We start from the raw sequence: 16,878 nt of genomic DNA, 5'->3' as shown, positions 1-16,878 counted from the left end.
CATAACAACTGTCAGTGTGCAGCATAGATTGAAAATAACTGCGTTATAACCGTGTTATCTCCATAGGAGGCACACATCGAAAGCGGCCTTACCCTGGAGTTGGCGCAGGCACGCCCCTTCTTGTAGTCCTTCTGCGAGGCCCTCTTGTCCAGCTTGGCCCACAGAGCTTTGGCCTTCCAGTAGTTGAGCTTGGACTTGAGCTTGTGGTAGAAGATGCGCGATTCAGTAGGCTTGAGCTGCACATGGTCACACAGCTCCTGGAAGGCCTTCAGCGTGCCTTTGCAGGTGCTGGCCTGGACGAAGCGGTCAAACAGCACATGGGAGAGGTTCACCTGCACGCCACCACCAACCCCGCCTACCCCCACACCTGGCCCCCCTCCACGGTCCGCCATGGCGATCCCCCCTCCCACACACACACCCCCGACGGCCCGCCAGGGATCGTGGGACAGGAAGGAGGGGTCACTCAGTGAGTCTGAGCGCGAGGGGGGGTTGTGATTAGCTCCCGGCTTCACTCATCCTCACTGCAAGAGACAAACAGAAAAAGAGGAATAGAGATTAGCTTTGAAAAGTGTAAGCAAACCAGGAAACACCATTTCCATCATTAGTGTCTCACACCACTGAATATAATCGCAGGAATTAGGCCAGACTAACATATTGGCAAATCATCTTAAATGTCTATTTTTTCTGCAGGACTCATTCCAAATAGACTACAATTACAGGTTTAACAGATGAAGTGAAAAGTTTGGTTGTTGCAGCATACATTTCAGAGGGGCTATTGGTGACACAAAGCAACTATTCCACAATTGTAAATTAAATAAACCAATAAGTCAGATCAAATAGTCAACCAGTCAGTTTAGAATCAAACAGCTACTTTTATCATATACATATAAATAATCCATACACAGTGACATACAGTATACATACAGGCATCTGAAGCTAGGCATAGACCCAACACATATCAGTCTTAATCCTGCCTGGATCAGTTACTCAGAAGCTAGCCTAACTGGGGTTTGTTGTGAACTTCAGGAATGTGTGTGTGTGTGTGTGTGTGTGTGTGTGTGTGTGTGTGTGTGTGTGTGTGTGTGTGTGTGTGTGTGTGTGTGTGTGTGTGTGTGTCTGCACATGCCACTGTCAGAGGCAGACGTGACCTCGAGTGTCCAGACTAAGCCCGTGGCAGGGCAGGACCTCTTGCTTTATATAGATATAAATGGGGCAGTGTCCCTGTGATAAGAAGGCTGAGCCACAACGAGCCCAAGTTCAGCAATGGACGCGACGCACCAGACTCCTTGTAAACAGAAATAGCACAGAAAGAGATTCCAAAGGAAGCTCAGTTTTCATTTACTGTGAAATCCCATAAACACACTACCAGCCAGGCAGCATTTAATTCTGTGATAGATTAAGTAGCCTACCGGTACTTATCTACCCGTTTCAGCTACAGTTATCTGGGATATAGAGGAACTACTCGCTTAAAACGGATATATAGAGGATATGGAGGACCTTCTTACTTTGAATTGCAATAATATCCAGGCTTTATTCTGTGTCCCTTACATCGGCTTTTACCAAATATATAACAAAATGCGAGCAAATAGGCAAATAGTCCAAGCTACTTGCATACCGTACTTGCAAGCATATCACCACATAACAAGAGCACGTGTGCACACACGCACACATACTCGCGATTATTTTCATTAGGAATGACTAATACTGATTAACACCACAGCATCCAAATAAGTGCCTGTGATGTTTCACATGACAATACAAACACTGAGCGAACAGTCCCAACCACATGAATAAATAAGTGTGCTGTGCATAGTAAAGGTAGAAATAGAAATACACACTGCCTATGATTGCTGACACAGAACAGTATTTGCCAATTTGTTTAGAGTCCTTCTTACTCAGTCCAGCGCTGTGTGCCTTTGACATGGAGTCTGTGAACAAGTCCTAGGCTACCATTATTTAGAACAGTGGTCCCCAAACTTTTTCTTCCGAGGGCCAGCTCACTATGCCTGGCTCTAAGAGAGGGCAAGAGACTCGGAGTATATCAACCATAAATAGCTAAGTGCTGTGAACAACAGCAGTCTACCTTAGTTGAATATACTATTACATTTAATCATAGGCTACTGCAATTTAATACCATTGCTAGCTGTGTTTATGTTGCCACCATGCCATATCAGTGTAAAATGTAGCTCAAATGAAATAATACTAATAAAAAGTAAAAGTAAAAAGTTGTGAACAAGCGATATCCTACAAATAGATAAATAAATAAATAAATAAATAAAACTATATAGATTACAAATAAATAAAGTTATCAAACTATGAGAGTTTTATGAAGTGCTGGCAAACACATCTGAAATGACCACCATTCTAACTTTCACTCACCTGAACTTTGAACTCTGTATGAACATTTGAACGTGTGAATAAAAATAGAAATAATTATCCCAGAAAGTCCCAGAAATATGACTTGAATAGAAGTTAGTTAGTTATTAACGAATAATTGATAAACTTTTAGAATACTTTGAGCACTGATGCAGTCAGCATAGGCCTCTTACATTGTTTGCAGGTAGGCCTATTTCATTCCGTTTTCGATGGCAAACGCAAACAACCACCAGTGGACAAAAAGAGTATTACATGTGTACTGTTAAGACTCGCCATAGAGAATGAATGGGGAAATTACGGAGGTTATAGTTTGACGATGTCGTACTCCCATGCGGGCCAGATGCTATATACCACAGACATGTTTTGGGGGGGGTCACCTAAAATGAGTTGGCGGGCCGTATTCGGCCCACGGGCCGTAGTTTGGGGACCACTGATTTAGAACACTCAGTTTTGTGCTATAGGCACATAATTCTACAGCAAAATGTGGCTGGTATTTTAACATTGTCTCAGAGAAACACAGGCCCATGTAGGAGTCAAAGCAACAACCTACTTCTAAAATCTACAACTGCATGCTTTACTCTGTGACCATTATGTCGGCTTTTACCAAATATAGTCCTAAAGCAAAATGCGAGCAAATACACAAACATGACCAGCTATTTACATACTTGTCAGAATAAGAATATCAGATTCAGCACACAATATGCGCACACACACACACACACAGAGAACAGGGAGAGAGAGAGAGACAGCTGCAACTGCTACTAGCATAGCTCAGCTTTCATTTATACTAGTAACTTCTTGGACCAACCTCTCAATTCCTCCTGCCTGTATCAGAAGGGTTTTAAAAGCACACTAGTCAGGTTAAGGTATTTTTGGCGACTGTAGAGCTTCTTCTAGAGTCGCGATATATTTATATTTTACTCTGCTGTTGTAAATAGCAAACGTCTCGTGATTTATCCCACCTGTACACAATGAAAACGATTTTGTTGTGGAGGTGAAGGATTAACAACAGGCAAAAACTCCAAAGAGCTATATCTACTGACAAGGTAAAGATTTGTCAGGCCACCATTCTTTAAGTTGCAGGGCTGGTTTTCTCACTACATCTATGCTGTGTAGCTATGCTAGGTGAACGATTCACCTATTACAAGTTCGTTTACCATCAAATTGGCTTCGGAGAGGTGAAAATCTTTCATAGTGCACCTTTAAGATGGACTTCTTTTTCAAATCCAGTGCCCATCCTTCATACTGGTCACAGATAACAGGATGAACATCTTTACTAGCATCTTTCCACGACCTCATCACTTGTTGCTCAACCCTGTTATTTTACCAGTCTTTGGCAGACGTGCAAGTGTTTGCATGTTGCATCATCATCCCCAACCATCATCATCAGTCATCATCATCATCATCAGTAAGAGACACACACGACTCCTGCAGATCCTCCCGTCAGGGCTAATGGCAGGCATGAACCCATCCACAAATACATGTTCGCTAACAAGATGAGTCAGTGCAGCAGGAACTGCCAGGCGGGCTGGTGGGAATGACAAAGAGGAAGTCGTTCTGAAGCGGTCGGGCCCCTGGGAATAACAACGTCCCCGCGGCAGGAAACAGAACCTGGTACTCTCACAGAAACCAACAGGACCTATTAGTCACATCGGAACTTAGCGCTTCCCGCCGTCTCGCCCACTGCAGCACCACACTGGCAGATGACCTGCTTTGATTTAATGTGGCTTACACGAAAGGGGTAATGTTAGTGTCCGGTCCTTCAAAACAAAGCAAAAAAAAAAATCACAGAGATGAGGTGACATGTTGAGCAATTCAGGGAACATTTTTACTGCGAGCATGCCTGCATGTGTGTGAAATGTCATGCTACTCTTGTTTTGGCCAAGTGACCCACAGAACACTGCTGGACCCTCTGTAGTTGCTTATTAGCGGCCAGCGGCGAATTCCCTTCCTCATGTTAACACTGCCACTGAATTTACCCACAGCGTAAACACATTCCAAAGTAGCACACAGGAGTGGCACAGTACCACACAAGTGGACAGGTCAATAGAGGAGCCATCTTGTCCCCAATGCTCAAGAGGGTTTGAGGGTCAGCCAGATAAAAACCACAACTGGTGAGACCATTAAAATCACCAGTTCAAAAAAAAGCACACAGTCTCCACAGTCCTAACCTGTTCCCCCACTCGCACAGATACAAAAACACTTACTAGTGATCAGCACAGAGCTTAGGAGATCTCTGAGGTGCGGGGGTTCAGAAATGCTTGCAGGACAACATCATGTTTCTCATCCTGTGCATTTGTCTTCTGAAATGTTAATTGTGTTTGATCCTTCTGGGCCACCGTCCAACATGAAGGCCCAGAACAACACCACACTCCCAGATGATAATGGTTTGCACTCTAGCTGAGACACATGAGAGAGAAAAAAAATCTGTCCCTAAACCGAGAATATAAAATAGCAGAATATCTTAATACTGTCAGAGATAGAAAACAGAGACTGACCCTAACCAAATACAGGCTAAGTGACCACAAATTGGAAATCGAAAAAGGAAGACTCCTTTTTCATGGCAACCAAAAGAACACAGAATATGTGGTTACTGCATGACAGGTGAGGTCGAGACAGAGATGCACTTCCTCCTACAATGTACATCCTTCAATCAAACAAGAAACCTTTTCTTCAACAAATTTAACTCAGAAATTCCTAATTTTAATGACATATCAAAATTAAAGATATTATTAGGAGAAGGAGATAAAGCATATCTTGCTGCCCAATATGTATCAACATGCCACAATCTGAGGGACAATGAGTGACCTATATCACCAAATAAATACACACACACACACACGCGCACACACACACACACACGCGCACGCACACACACACGCGCACACACACACACACTGCATCATACACTACATTTTACTTTATTTTACCTATTTATTTTATTCCTATGAAAATCTACTGACATGTATGTGTTCAGATTTATTGTATAACTGCTTTGGCAATATAAGTGAGCTTGTCATGCCAATAAAGCATTCTTGAATTGAATTGAAAAAAAATCAATGTTTCTCCTGCCGTCATCTCAGCCAGCTATGCCTCATTCTGGAGCGTGTCTTTCTGGCTAGTTCTTCTCCGCTGGGACGTGCTCATCCCCCAGGAAGAGTGAGACGGTGGCCACGGAAATCAGCGTGGTCATCACTCATCCTCCCCTGCAGGACCAGTCTGTCTCCTTTAGGTCTGGAACGTGGCTCTGTAGTACAACTAAAGCCCTCCGCAAGTAGGCATGAGTGCAGGACATTCCATTCCATTGTTTTCAATGCAACCCGGCACACTACAGTGAACTCTGCAGCCGGCCGCCACCGTGTAGATTACCATTCAGTCCTATTTCCGTCGGAGCTGCTCAATCAAAAGGCATTGCTCGTTGAATGCTTGTCAGTTAAAAACTGAAGCGTTGGTGTGCATGGGCAAGTGACAGAAAGTGACGGCGGCCTTGAGGCTACAGTGGATGTGGACATTCAGGTGTTCAGGCACATGGGCGGGATTTTCACACATTTCTACAGGTTGCAGGTGAAAAGCAGCCTGTGGGTCCAGTAGAGATTACACCTCACTTATTTTACCTGCAGGTACCAGTGTGTGTGCTTGAGGACAGCAACAATTAATCAATTACTCAATTATTCATTAACCTGCAGGTACCAGTGTGTGCTGGAGGAGAGCAACAATTACCGGTAATCAATTAATCAATTATTCAATTAAAAAAAAAAGACAAGAAGCAAGATGTGACAAATGACAAAATTCTAAATTGGATTTGAATGACTCCACCTTTAAATCAAGACCTGTCAAGAATTATTATCCTTTGATTGGTGGAGATGTATTTTCATTTACAGTAAAGATGTAGCATCATACTGCATCAGGGTGTTCAGCAGTGTCTTGAAATGTATGTGTTTGTAATGTATGTAATGTGTTTCCTGCTTGTGAATCCAGTGTGCATCTGGTATTTGCCACAGAAACACACTGACAGGGATCAGGGATTAGTCTACCTCCCTGTGTCCATCTGTTCTCATCCACACACACACACACACACACACACACACACACACACACACACACACAACAAAGCCCACCCACTCATACACAAACACATACACACTCGGTGTACAAGTCATCCACAAACACAGAACTGTGTGAGTCTACAGAAACACAAATATACATCAAATCATGGTAAGGCCATCCTTAAAAATATTTTCGCTTTGTCGTAACCCGACCGACCCTGTCAATTTAGAACCCACCCAAATATTTATTTTTTTCCCCTTTTAGTCCGACCGACTTTGCCGGTTGTAAACTTGTTTTAATACCGACCGATTGTTTTTTTACTCTAAACAACCTATACAAATGCAATAAAATAATATTTCTTTTAGTAGGCCCAAGTATTGAGAATACAAATTGCCTACATGCAAACGTGGCTCACAAAAAAAACCTGTGGCGCCATCTCTACACCATTGGTTTTACGATGCCACACTATGGCCTACGCTTCGCTTCATTCACACAAACTGATAACGCTTTTACTTGGCACGAAGTTCTGGAAGAACTGTGGCCAGATCTTTTCTCATCCCTTCTCCCCTTAGTCTAACGGTGACCCTGTCGGAGTATTGAAATTGGTTGTGGTCTATTCAGCATTTCTCAAAATATGGGTCTGCAACATGGAGACTGCTGGTCCGCTGGAGTCGGGAGGAAATTAGGCCCGTGCTTCATCTGATAATTTGCTGCGCAGTTGATCAAGAAACCGCTGATCGACGAAAAAAAGAAAAACAAACGTTTCTGCTATCGATGTCATTAAACATGGAGCCCTACAATTAAGTGGTGGTATGAGCATTCATTCAATGCGCCGCCTGCGCCGAGAAACTGAAACTAATCGATAACGTTGGTATCAAAGTCTCCGCTTCAACCTGTTGGAAGGCTATTTATTTATTTAACTAAACTTAATAGAACGACGTTGTTTTTGGAACTTCCTTAGAAACAGAGCAGAGACTGTATAATACACTGTATAGCATTGAGTATTGTATAGTCAAATTTCAATATAACGTACCAAGAGCTATTGTAGCCTTCTTTCTGGGTACATGTAGATGAGCCCTATGACCCAAAAGTCTGCCATGACCGGCCTCAGGTCAAAGAAGTTTGAGAAAGGCTGGTCTATATAACCTGCATCAGAATGAGGTTTGCAATGGTGCGCCTGAAGGCACGGGTTGAAGACCCAGTCAGTTACGGCCAATGATATGCACATTTGTGTAAATTCATTCCTAGTAATCACCATGACCAAAATTGTACTTTTTTTTTTTTACTTTGAATCTTGAAAAAAAATATTGACCTACCTACCGACCCATTTTTAATTTTTTTTTGGCTGTTACTGCAAACAAAAATATTTTTAAGGATGGCCTAATGAAGGCTGCGGTAATGCAAAGAGACTAACTCAACATACTACTGAACATGCGTGCCGTGCAGCCAATCAAAACAGGTGAAACAACTGTGGCTGGTTGTGTACAGGAAGTTACAGCTCACCACTGCCCACCACAAGTGTTTTGTGCTCTAACAATAAGAAGAGAAAAGGACCTGAGAGAGGACTTGGCTTCAGTTTTGGGACGAGTCTTGACTGAGATCCTGTGCTGCAAAGGCAATCCTGACTGAATGTTTATCAGACAGTGACATAAACATTAGAACATGGCCCCAGCTGTGGCGCAACTGGCTGGGGCACCTGCACCGTACGCCGGCGACCCGGATTCAAATCCCGCCCCGTGGTCCTTTCCGGATCCCACCCTGACTCTCTCTCCCACTCGCTTTGGGCATTAAAAGCCCCAAAAAAATATATACTTTTAAAAAAGAACATAACGTTTGTTTGTCAGACAGAGTGACATAACTCCGCACCAGTGGATTGGAGAAACACACTGGAGAGGGCCGCCGGCTGCCCACCACATGGGCAGAGGAGTGGTCTGGGGCACGGACATGAAAACAACGGAGCTTTCTGAGGTAGAAGCAACGGGGCTAAAAATAGGCCCAGAAAATGCAGCGTCTGCAATATTAAAACTACACACACAGAATACACACACACACACACACACACACAAACACACTCTTACTCTTACACACACACATCTCTCTGCCACACACACACACCCTTGGGATGTGGTTTCCTGATGTGGAGTGCTCCACCTTAGCCAGAGTGGAGGATGAAAAGCCAGAAAGGTGTCAGGTGAGGGGTCTGTTCCACCGGGTGCCAGCTTGCTGCAGGCCTCACACACACATATGTCTGCCTAAAATAGGAAAACTCCATTTCCAACATAAACACACTATTGCAAAAATCACCCACTCACCTACACACACACACACGACTTTATGGACCCTTTCAAGAGAGTTCCATTATCAGCATCATAGTTGGCCCCACAAGACTTCCTTTTTAACATTCCATATGTTATCTTAATGCAGAGGAAGTAGATTGGGGCCCAAATAGAACGTTCAAGCATTGTTTTTGTTTACCTTGTTGAAAGGGTCTATTCAACGTGTCTCCAAGCACTGCCTCTGTAAATATTAACCCAGTGTAGCTAGCACATTTCAACTAGACCAGCATTAGAGCAAACATTTTGGCCTTCACGTCACGTGTGAAGAAAACACCACACTAAGCTTCACCTGCACTCTACATTCATGCTGAAACACAACACAGCAACCGTACACCACAAACACACACACACACACAGAAACAAGGGAATGCTATTTTCCAGGCACACTGGCAACAGATGTGTATGCAAGTGTGTGTGTGTGTGTGTGTGTGTGTGTGCGTCCAGTTTGTGGTTTCTGAGGACATGCCATCAAAGGCTGGTTTATGGGGCCTCTCAAGTCTGTTCTTGGGCACTAGAGAAATACATATGAGTGTGTGTCAAACATCAAACTCGCTGTCACAACCTCACATGACAGAGTGTAGTGTTAGATGCAGATAGGGCCATCCTTAAAAATATTTTCGCTTGTCAGAATCCGACCGAATTCTGTCAATTTAGAACCGACCCAAATATTTATTTTTTTTCCCTTTAGTCCGACCGACTTGCCGGTTGTAAACTTCATGCTAATACCGACCGATTGTTTTTTTTACTCTAAACAACCAATACAAATGCAATAAAATAATATTTCTTTTAGTAGGCCCAAGTATTGTGAATATAAATTGCCTACATGCAAACGTGGCTCACTTAAATAAAACCCTGTGGCGCCATCTCTACACCATTGGTTTTACGATGTCACACTATGGCCTACGCTTCGCTTCATTCACACAAAACTGATAATGCTTTTACTTGGCATGAAGTTCTGGAAGAACTGTGGCCAGATCTTTTCTCATCCCTTCTCCCCTAGTCTAACGGTGACCGTGGTCGGAGTATAGAAATTGGTTGTGGTCTATTTAGCATTTCTCAAAATATGGGTCCGCAACATGGAGACTGCTGGTCCGCTGGAGTCGTGGAGGAAATTTGGCCCGGTGCTTCATTTGATAATTTGCTGCGCAGTTGATCAAGAAACCGCTGGATCGACGAAAAAATAAAACAAACGCTTCTGCTATCGATGTCATTAAACATGGAGCCCTACAATTAAGTGGTGGTATGAGCATTCATTCAATGCGCGCGCTCATGCGAGAGAAACTGAAACTAATCGATAACATTGGTATCAAAGCCCGCTTCAACCTGTTGGAAGGCTATTTATTTATTTAACGAAACTTAATAGAACGACGTTGTTTTTGGAACTTCCTTAGAAACAGAGCAGAGACTGTATAATACACTGTATAGCATTGAGTATTGTAGGCCTATAGTCAAATTTCAATATAACGTACCAAGAGCTTGTAGCCTTTTTCTGGGTACATGTAGATGAGCCCTATGACCCCAAAGTCTGCCATGACCGGCCTCAGGTCAAAGAAGTTTGAGAAAGGCTGGTCTATATAACCTGCATCAGAATGAGGTTTGCAATGGTGCGCCTGAAGGTAACGGGGTTGAAGACCCAGTCAGTTACGGCCACGATATGCACATTTGTGTAAATTCATTCCTACGTGAATCACCATGACCAAAATTGTACTTTTTTTTTTTACTTTGAATCTTGAAAAAAAAAAAAATATTGACCTACCTATCGACCCATTTTTATTTTTTTTGGCTGCAAACAAAAATATTTTTAAGGATGGCCTAGGTTAGATCTCCACATACACCAACATGTCTCTGTAGGACCTGGGAGAAGCAGTAACCTATTTACCGTCATCTGGAGAAACCATGTTGGAAAAACTACTATTACTTGTCCAATTCCACCCAAGGTCAGCATGCAAGCGTTACATACATCATATAAACAACATACTAGCCGGACATAAGGCTGTGTTTGTGTGTGTGTGTGTGTGTAGCTTGTGAGTGTCTTTGTCCTTGCATGTGTGTGTGTGTGTGTGTGTGTGTGTGTGTGTGTGTATAAATTGTTGCAGTCTCCTCCTGAGTGTAACCTGGCATACCCAGAGCAGCTAACAGTAACTCTAACAACACACAGGCTTTATTAACTGGCACTGCAAAGAATGCACGGCCAGCCAGTTTCCCGTGCATGGATTAATCCTAGTCCTGGACTGAAGGTTTCAAAGGAGACGTTCACTGAAGTCGTCTGTTGGTCTAGGACTATCCACCTATGGGAAACTGGCCTGCAGTGTTTGTATATTCTCCGTCATTATCAGCTCCTTGATACCAACTGAATGACTAAGCAATGACTCTATATATACAGTCATTGTGACTAACACTTAAGTGCTCCATTTTGTTCCAGTGTTTGTGATAAGTAGGGATCAGGGAAGCTATTCAATCATGGGAAGGTGTGGTACTTTGCTTCCAACATAATGGACATTCTTCTATGTTGCCAATGCAATGTTCTTTTAGATGCAACATCCCATTACTGCCTCATCAGCACCACTGCTGAGACTGCGTGAACACACACACACACACATCACTGTTGCCAGTGTGTCTGGGGTCATAGTTTTCTACACTGAGTGTGTTGGACACACACAAAAACACACACACGCACAAACAATCAGAGATCGAGACACTGCATACAAAGACACACACACGTGATGTGGCATGCATTTTTCAGCTTTGCGGAGGGATTGTGTCACACATGTAGCTATATATAGAGCAGATTACACGTCTGACTGCAGTCTGCCTGCTGCCCAGCCCACTGCAGCTCCCGTGGGATCCCTGTGTTTACATGCGGCTTCAGATGTTTGTTTGTGTGTGAGTGTGTGTGTGTGTGTGTGTGTGTGTGTGTGTGTGTGTGTGTGTGTGTGTGTGTGTGCGCGTACGTGTGAGTAAAATGCCAATAGTGGTGTGTGAGTGCAGGTTACTGTACGAGACTGAGTGTATGGGCACATGGTTAGTTATGCAGCTGTGTGTGTGTGTGTGTGTGTGTGTGTGTGTGTGTGTGTGTGTGTGTGTGTGTGTGTGTGTGACACTCTGAAGAGTGGTTAAGGAGACAGAAGTCTGTTTACAGAGTTTAAAGGACATGTGTGACATGTGACCTTAAGACTGCAGCTCTCTTCAACTACAACACAGTAACACTACCTGCCTCCGCCTGAACCAGAGAGGAGAGGGAGAGAGGGAGGGAGAGAGAAGGAGAGAGAGAGAGAGAGAGAGAGAGACCAAGAGAGACAAACTGAGAGAAAAGACAGGTACAGTAGAAAGAAAGACTAAAAGAGAGGAAGAGGGTAGAGGGAGAACTCTGAGGCATCAGTGTCAATCCCAAAAGACCAGAACAAGAGACACAAAAACAAACAACATTCTGTACTGACCACAAGTGGCAAGAGAAGCACCGCTAACTGGTCTGTCACACAGGCCTTTTTATGCAAGCCTGCGACCAGTTTGCTCCTCTGCAACTACCACATGGCCCTGTTAAAACCCACAACACACACACACACACACAAACGCAAATATACACAAACATACACTTGTGCTCAATACTGCCTCACATACGGCACACACTCAGAAACCTATACGACCACAATGCCATAGACACCAGTGCTGGTAGCAAACACTCTCAAAATGAGACAATAAGCACTACAAATGCACTTGCTCATAGATGCACCAATTTTGAAATTTTGGGCCGATACAAATGTTTAATATAACAATTTGGCTGATATAGATGTTTTTCATTTGTTTGTTTGTTTACTTGTTTTTGTTAGTAGAGAGGAAACAAACATATTATTTATTAGATACATAATACAACATTTATGTGCAGAACTGATGCAACATAATAGATAAACATCAGCCACTGCCATTTGTAAACGTCATAGAAAATTTGCCAATAGCCGACATTGGGCCGATGTATCAGTGCATTCCTTAGCACACAATAAAACACAACCTTACACCAATAATACACACACACACCCTACACAAAACGCCTAGCATGTGTTCACCTGTTGCCAACTCAGTCAAGTCTCCGCGGTTACTTCCTCATTCCATCTGACCATTCATCAGAGTGTAAAGTAGAGCAGGCAGGTGAGGTCAACACACAGCAGTGCTGTGTCCTTCAGGTACTCCTACTACTGCTGCTGCTGCTGCTGAGCTCATGTCTACAGTCTCAGATATTGCTACCATAGCAATATCTGCTACCATAGGCAAAACAACTACGTACGCACAGACACAAATTTGACAAGTGCAAAAAATACTAGTGCATTAATACTGGCTTGCCAGACTTCATTTAGCATGGCTTTAGTGTGCATTAACTGGTGCATGAGTCTGGTTGTTGTAGTCAATGGCTATATAGAGATTTCATCAGTAATTCTCCTTCATGGCTTCTGCTACTGCAATGCACCTCAAAACCAACAACCTAGTGCTTAAAGAGGCACTATAAGCTTCATAGAGATGAGACTAAAGGGATAATTTACAGTTCATTCTGTCTCCCTTGGACAGTTCATTCTGTTTTGCTGACCGAGGAACTAGGAAAATCACTGCCTGTGTGTGTCTGTCTGTCTGTCTGTATGTGTGTATGTATGTATGTATGTATGTGGAGATAGGGCACAAGTATATTGTAACTCACTTGCAAACAACCCCTTCCAAGGCAGATACACACACACAGAAGGAAGTGTGTGTGTGTGTGTGTGTGTGTGTGTATGTATGTATGTATATGTGTGTGTGTGTGTGCGTGAGTCCACAATCATATCATATCATGATCCAAACACAGACAGGTGCGGGCTATTTTCAGCCCCTACACCCGGGCTGTGAAGAACACGATCGTGCAGATCAGCTGTGGTCAGGTACCCTGCAGGCCTGGCGAGTCGGATGTCTCTCTCCGAGCGCCTCCTGAACATGTAACATGGCCAACACATGAGCAGGCCACCCCTGGTTTCCTGGTTGAAGCGGAGGCAGAGAAAGTGCATATGTCTGACGTTAATGTATAATTTCCTGTATTCTGACACGGGCTGCAGTGGGCCAGGGTTAATATTATACTTGGCAGCTCAGCAGAGGGGCTTGATGTCAGGGTGCTGCAGTGCTGAAGCCAGGGCTCTGGGGCTGCTTCAGTCAGCATTTCCACCATTTAACAGATCCTCTCCCCCTCCCACCATCTAGCCATCCTCTTCCAGTTCCTTTCCTCTCTCTCTCTGTGCTTGTTTTAGTTCTCTCTCTTTCTCTCTATGTCTGTCTGTTGTTCTGAGGAGCCTGCATGCTGCTCTTTCACTGAACTTTGCAAAACTCCCAAGAGGACAGAATGGAAAGTGCCAGAAAGATATTCCAGCTCCTCCACCTCCGGATACTTCTCCAGCAACACATCATTTCACAATTCTCTCTCTCTCACACACACACACACACACACACACACAACACACAAACACCCTCATGCAAGTAGACAGTACTTGTGCAAGTCAGACAGGCAAGCAGACACACACACACACACACACACACACACACACACACACACAAAGAGAGAGAGAGAGAGAGAGAGAGGGAGGGAGAGAGAGCGAGAGAGAGAGAGGGGTGTGACCTCTGATGTCACTTCCTCTCCTGAGAGACAGTGGAAGGATCAGCTGGTGTGTGTGCCGCTCCACCCAGTTTGCTCTCCGCCACTGTTGCCAAGGTAACAAACACAAGGGAGCATTACCTCATGGCACCCCAGACAATCCTGCACCGCTGACGGATGACAATGAGCGACCGGGGGGGAAGGGGACACCAGCAGCTAGGAGTGTGTGTGTGTGTGTGTGTGTGTGTGTGGACTCCTCTCCTTCAACTGTAAACCTGCGCATGTAAACACTTTGAAAAAATGAGAAAAAAGGCTTCGACTGGTGCTGCTACCATCAATCTCAGGAACGTCCATCAACACACAAGAGGTGCAAGACAACACTGAAACGACTGTTGTCTGGAATTGTCTCGTTTCTTGGCAGAAAATCAGTAAAAAGTGTTAAACAACACTCAACACTGTGTTAAACACACACAAAACACTGCACACTCACTCACAGAACAAAAGCTAGTTTTCAAAGAAACACAAACATTTCAATCACATGCTTTCTTCATCCCTCTCTACCCTCTTCAGAAGAGGTGCGCTTAGGCAACCAGTGCTCTGGGCCAGAGGAGCCGTAAAAAGGACTCCAGCCATAAAACAACACGCTGATGATTCATTCACACAGGACAATGCCAACGCCTCTCACATGATAAGGTAATGAGGAAACGTGCACAGCACTGGGCTTATTATCAGAATTCATTTTACAATTTATTTCCATAAAAGGAATAAGATGCAAGATGAGTACAGGATCGTAAACAATGCCCTATTCTCATCTCAGTCATTCTTTGACAGATACTGGCTAATATGAACTTCATTATGTTCATTGTTATTCTACGTTGTAAGCTGCTTTGGATGAAATCATCTGTTAAGAACACAAAGAACACAAGATCTTAAACATCATTCACAGAGGTAGGCTACCACGGTCCTAATTGTCTGACGTTGAATCCACATTGTGAGTTGGCTAACCAAAGAGGTGCTGCTGAGCCCGATGGCAAACACAGATGTGTGTGTGTGTGTGTGGGGGGGGGGTGATCCTCTCAGCACACCTCCCAGATGGACTTTATATAATAGTCTACACTCTCCGCTAATTCTGAGATTGCGGTGTCTCTATTTGTTTACCGTCAGGCTCTTGTTCTCCTGCACTGAGGCTGGTGCTCACACAGGTATGGATAGCATATGGGATGTTTGTGCGCTTGTCCTCTACTACACTCTGTGTATATGCATGTACTTCCTATGCACTACTGATGCAGCCTGGCCAAACAGACTGAGTGGTGATCGGTTGGGGGGTGGGGGGGTGATTTGGGGAGCGGGTGGGCTGGCGGGTGTTCTCTGGGTGGAGAGGCCCCAGGCAGGGCAGCAGGCTGGGGTGGAGGTCTGTAGGCCAGACCAGGGGGTTATGAAATGGTCTGTTTTTTTTGGCACAGCATCCCACCACCCGCTGAGAACCAGTGAGGGGAGGGGAGGGGAGGGGAGAACAGGGAGGACGCCCCCTCTCTCTCTCACACACACACACACTGAGGGAGGAGAGGACAGGGAGGGTGCCATAACTCCCAGATTCCAGCATCCACACCATCCTCGAGGATGAGCCAACATCAACATGCCATTACACACACACGCACGCACGCACGCACACACACACACACACACACACACACGCACACCCCATGGACCCACCCGAACATCCCTCTGCAGCACAGCGACGCCTTGGCGCCCAAACACAATCCCACACTCACACACACACACACACACATCAATCTGGCCAGTAAACTATTCCTCTTCCACGCAGAAACCAAAGCCATGAACTTAGCAGAAAGGGGGAAACAGCCTTCCCTCCACCCAAAATGCACAAACAGCCGACAGATTAGCAAAGCCACTGTATCGCCAAAATCCAGATGAATGAAAAAAAGCTCAGCAAATCTCCAGTAAATCACTCGTTAAACCCACTCAAAGAGGGGGAAATATTTAGCCCTGACAAAAGGATTGAGCTTGTTACATTTCAATTAGTTAATCTGACCTTGGTAATCCCAAACGGATCTCGACACTTGACTTGATTTGTTTTTGTTTGTTTTTTGTCGTTGCTGGGTGGTGGAGAGAGGGATGGGGGAAGAGAGAGGGAAAGAAGGAGAGAGAGAGAGAGAGAGAGAGAGAGAGAGAGAGAGAGAGAGAGAGCGAGAGAGAGGACAGACTAATTAATCCATCATTGGGATTAGTTTGCAAAGCAAGGCCAATGTCAGCATTACACCAACACTACTAAGGCAACATGGGGACAACACTACAACACCTGCACCCAGTCAATCACAGCATGGATTCTCTCCCTGGCCCACATCACACACACACACACACACACACACACACACACACAAGGAAACAGTAGCACGCTCACACCAACAATCGAGAACGTAGAAACATAGTACAAGTAACTCTGGTAGAACAGCAACAGCCGCAGGGATAAGCTACATAGTGTTCTGGTTTAATTCT

General features: G+C 44.4%; 1 protein-coding gene across 22 annotated transcripts in view; it reads right to left on the bottom strand.

Annotated features, from left to right (window-relative positions):
• Positions 1-16,878, bottom strand: part of mical3a (microtubule associated monooxygenase, calponin and LIM domain containing 3a) — a 98,045-nt gene that overhangs the window by 61,661 nt on the left and 19,506 nt on the right. For all 22 annotated transcript variants that reach the window (XM_048257084.1, XM_048257082.1, XM_048257086.1 and 19 more), the window contains exon 2: positions 93-521. In XM_048257084.1, the coding sequence (XP_048113041.1) occupies positions 93-392 (300 nt within the window). In that variant the 5' untranslated portion in view covers positions 393-521. The remainder of the gene's footprint in view (positions 1-92; positions 522-16,878) is intronic.

The sequence above is a fragment of the Alosa alosa genome, chromosome 11 (genome assembly GCF_017589495.1).
Source record: "Alosa alosa isolate M-15738 ecotype Scorff River chromosome 11, AALO_Geno_1.1, whole genome shotgun sequence".
Classification (NCBI taxonomy): Eukaryota; Metazoa; Chordata; class Actinopteri; order Clupeiformes; family Clupeidae; genus Alosa; species Alosa alosa.
Note: the sequence above shows the minus strand (reverse complement) of the source record. Positions and strands in the feature narration are given on the sequence as shown.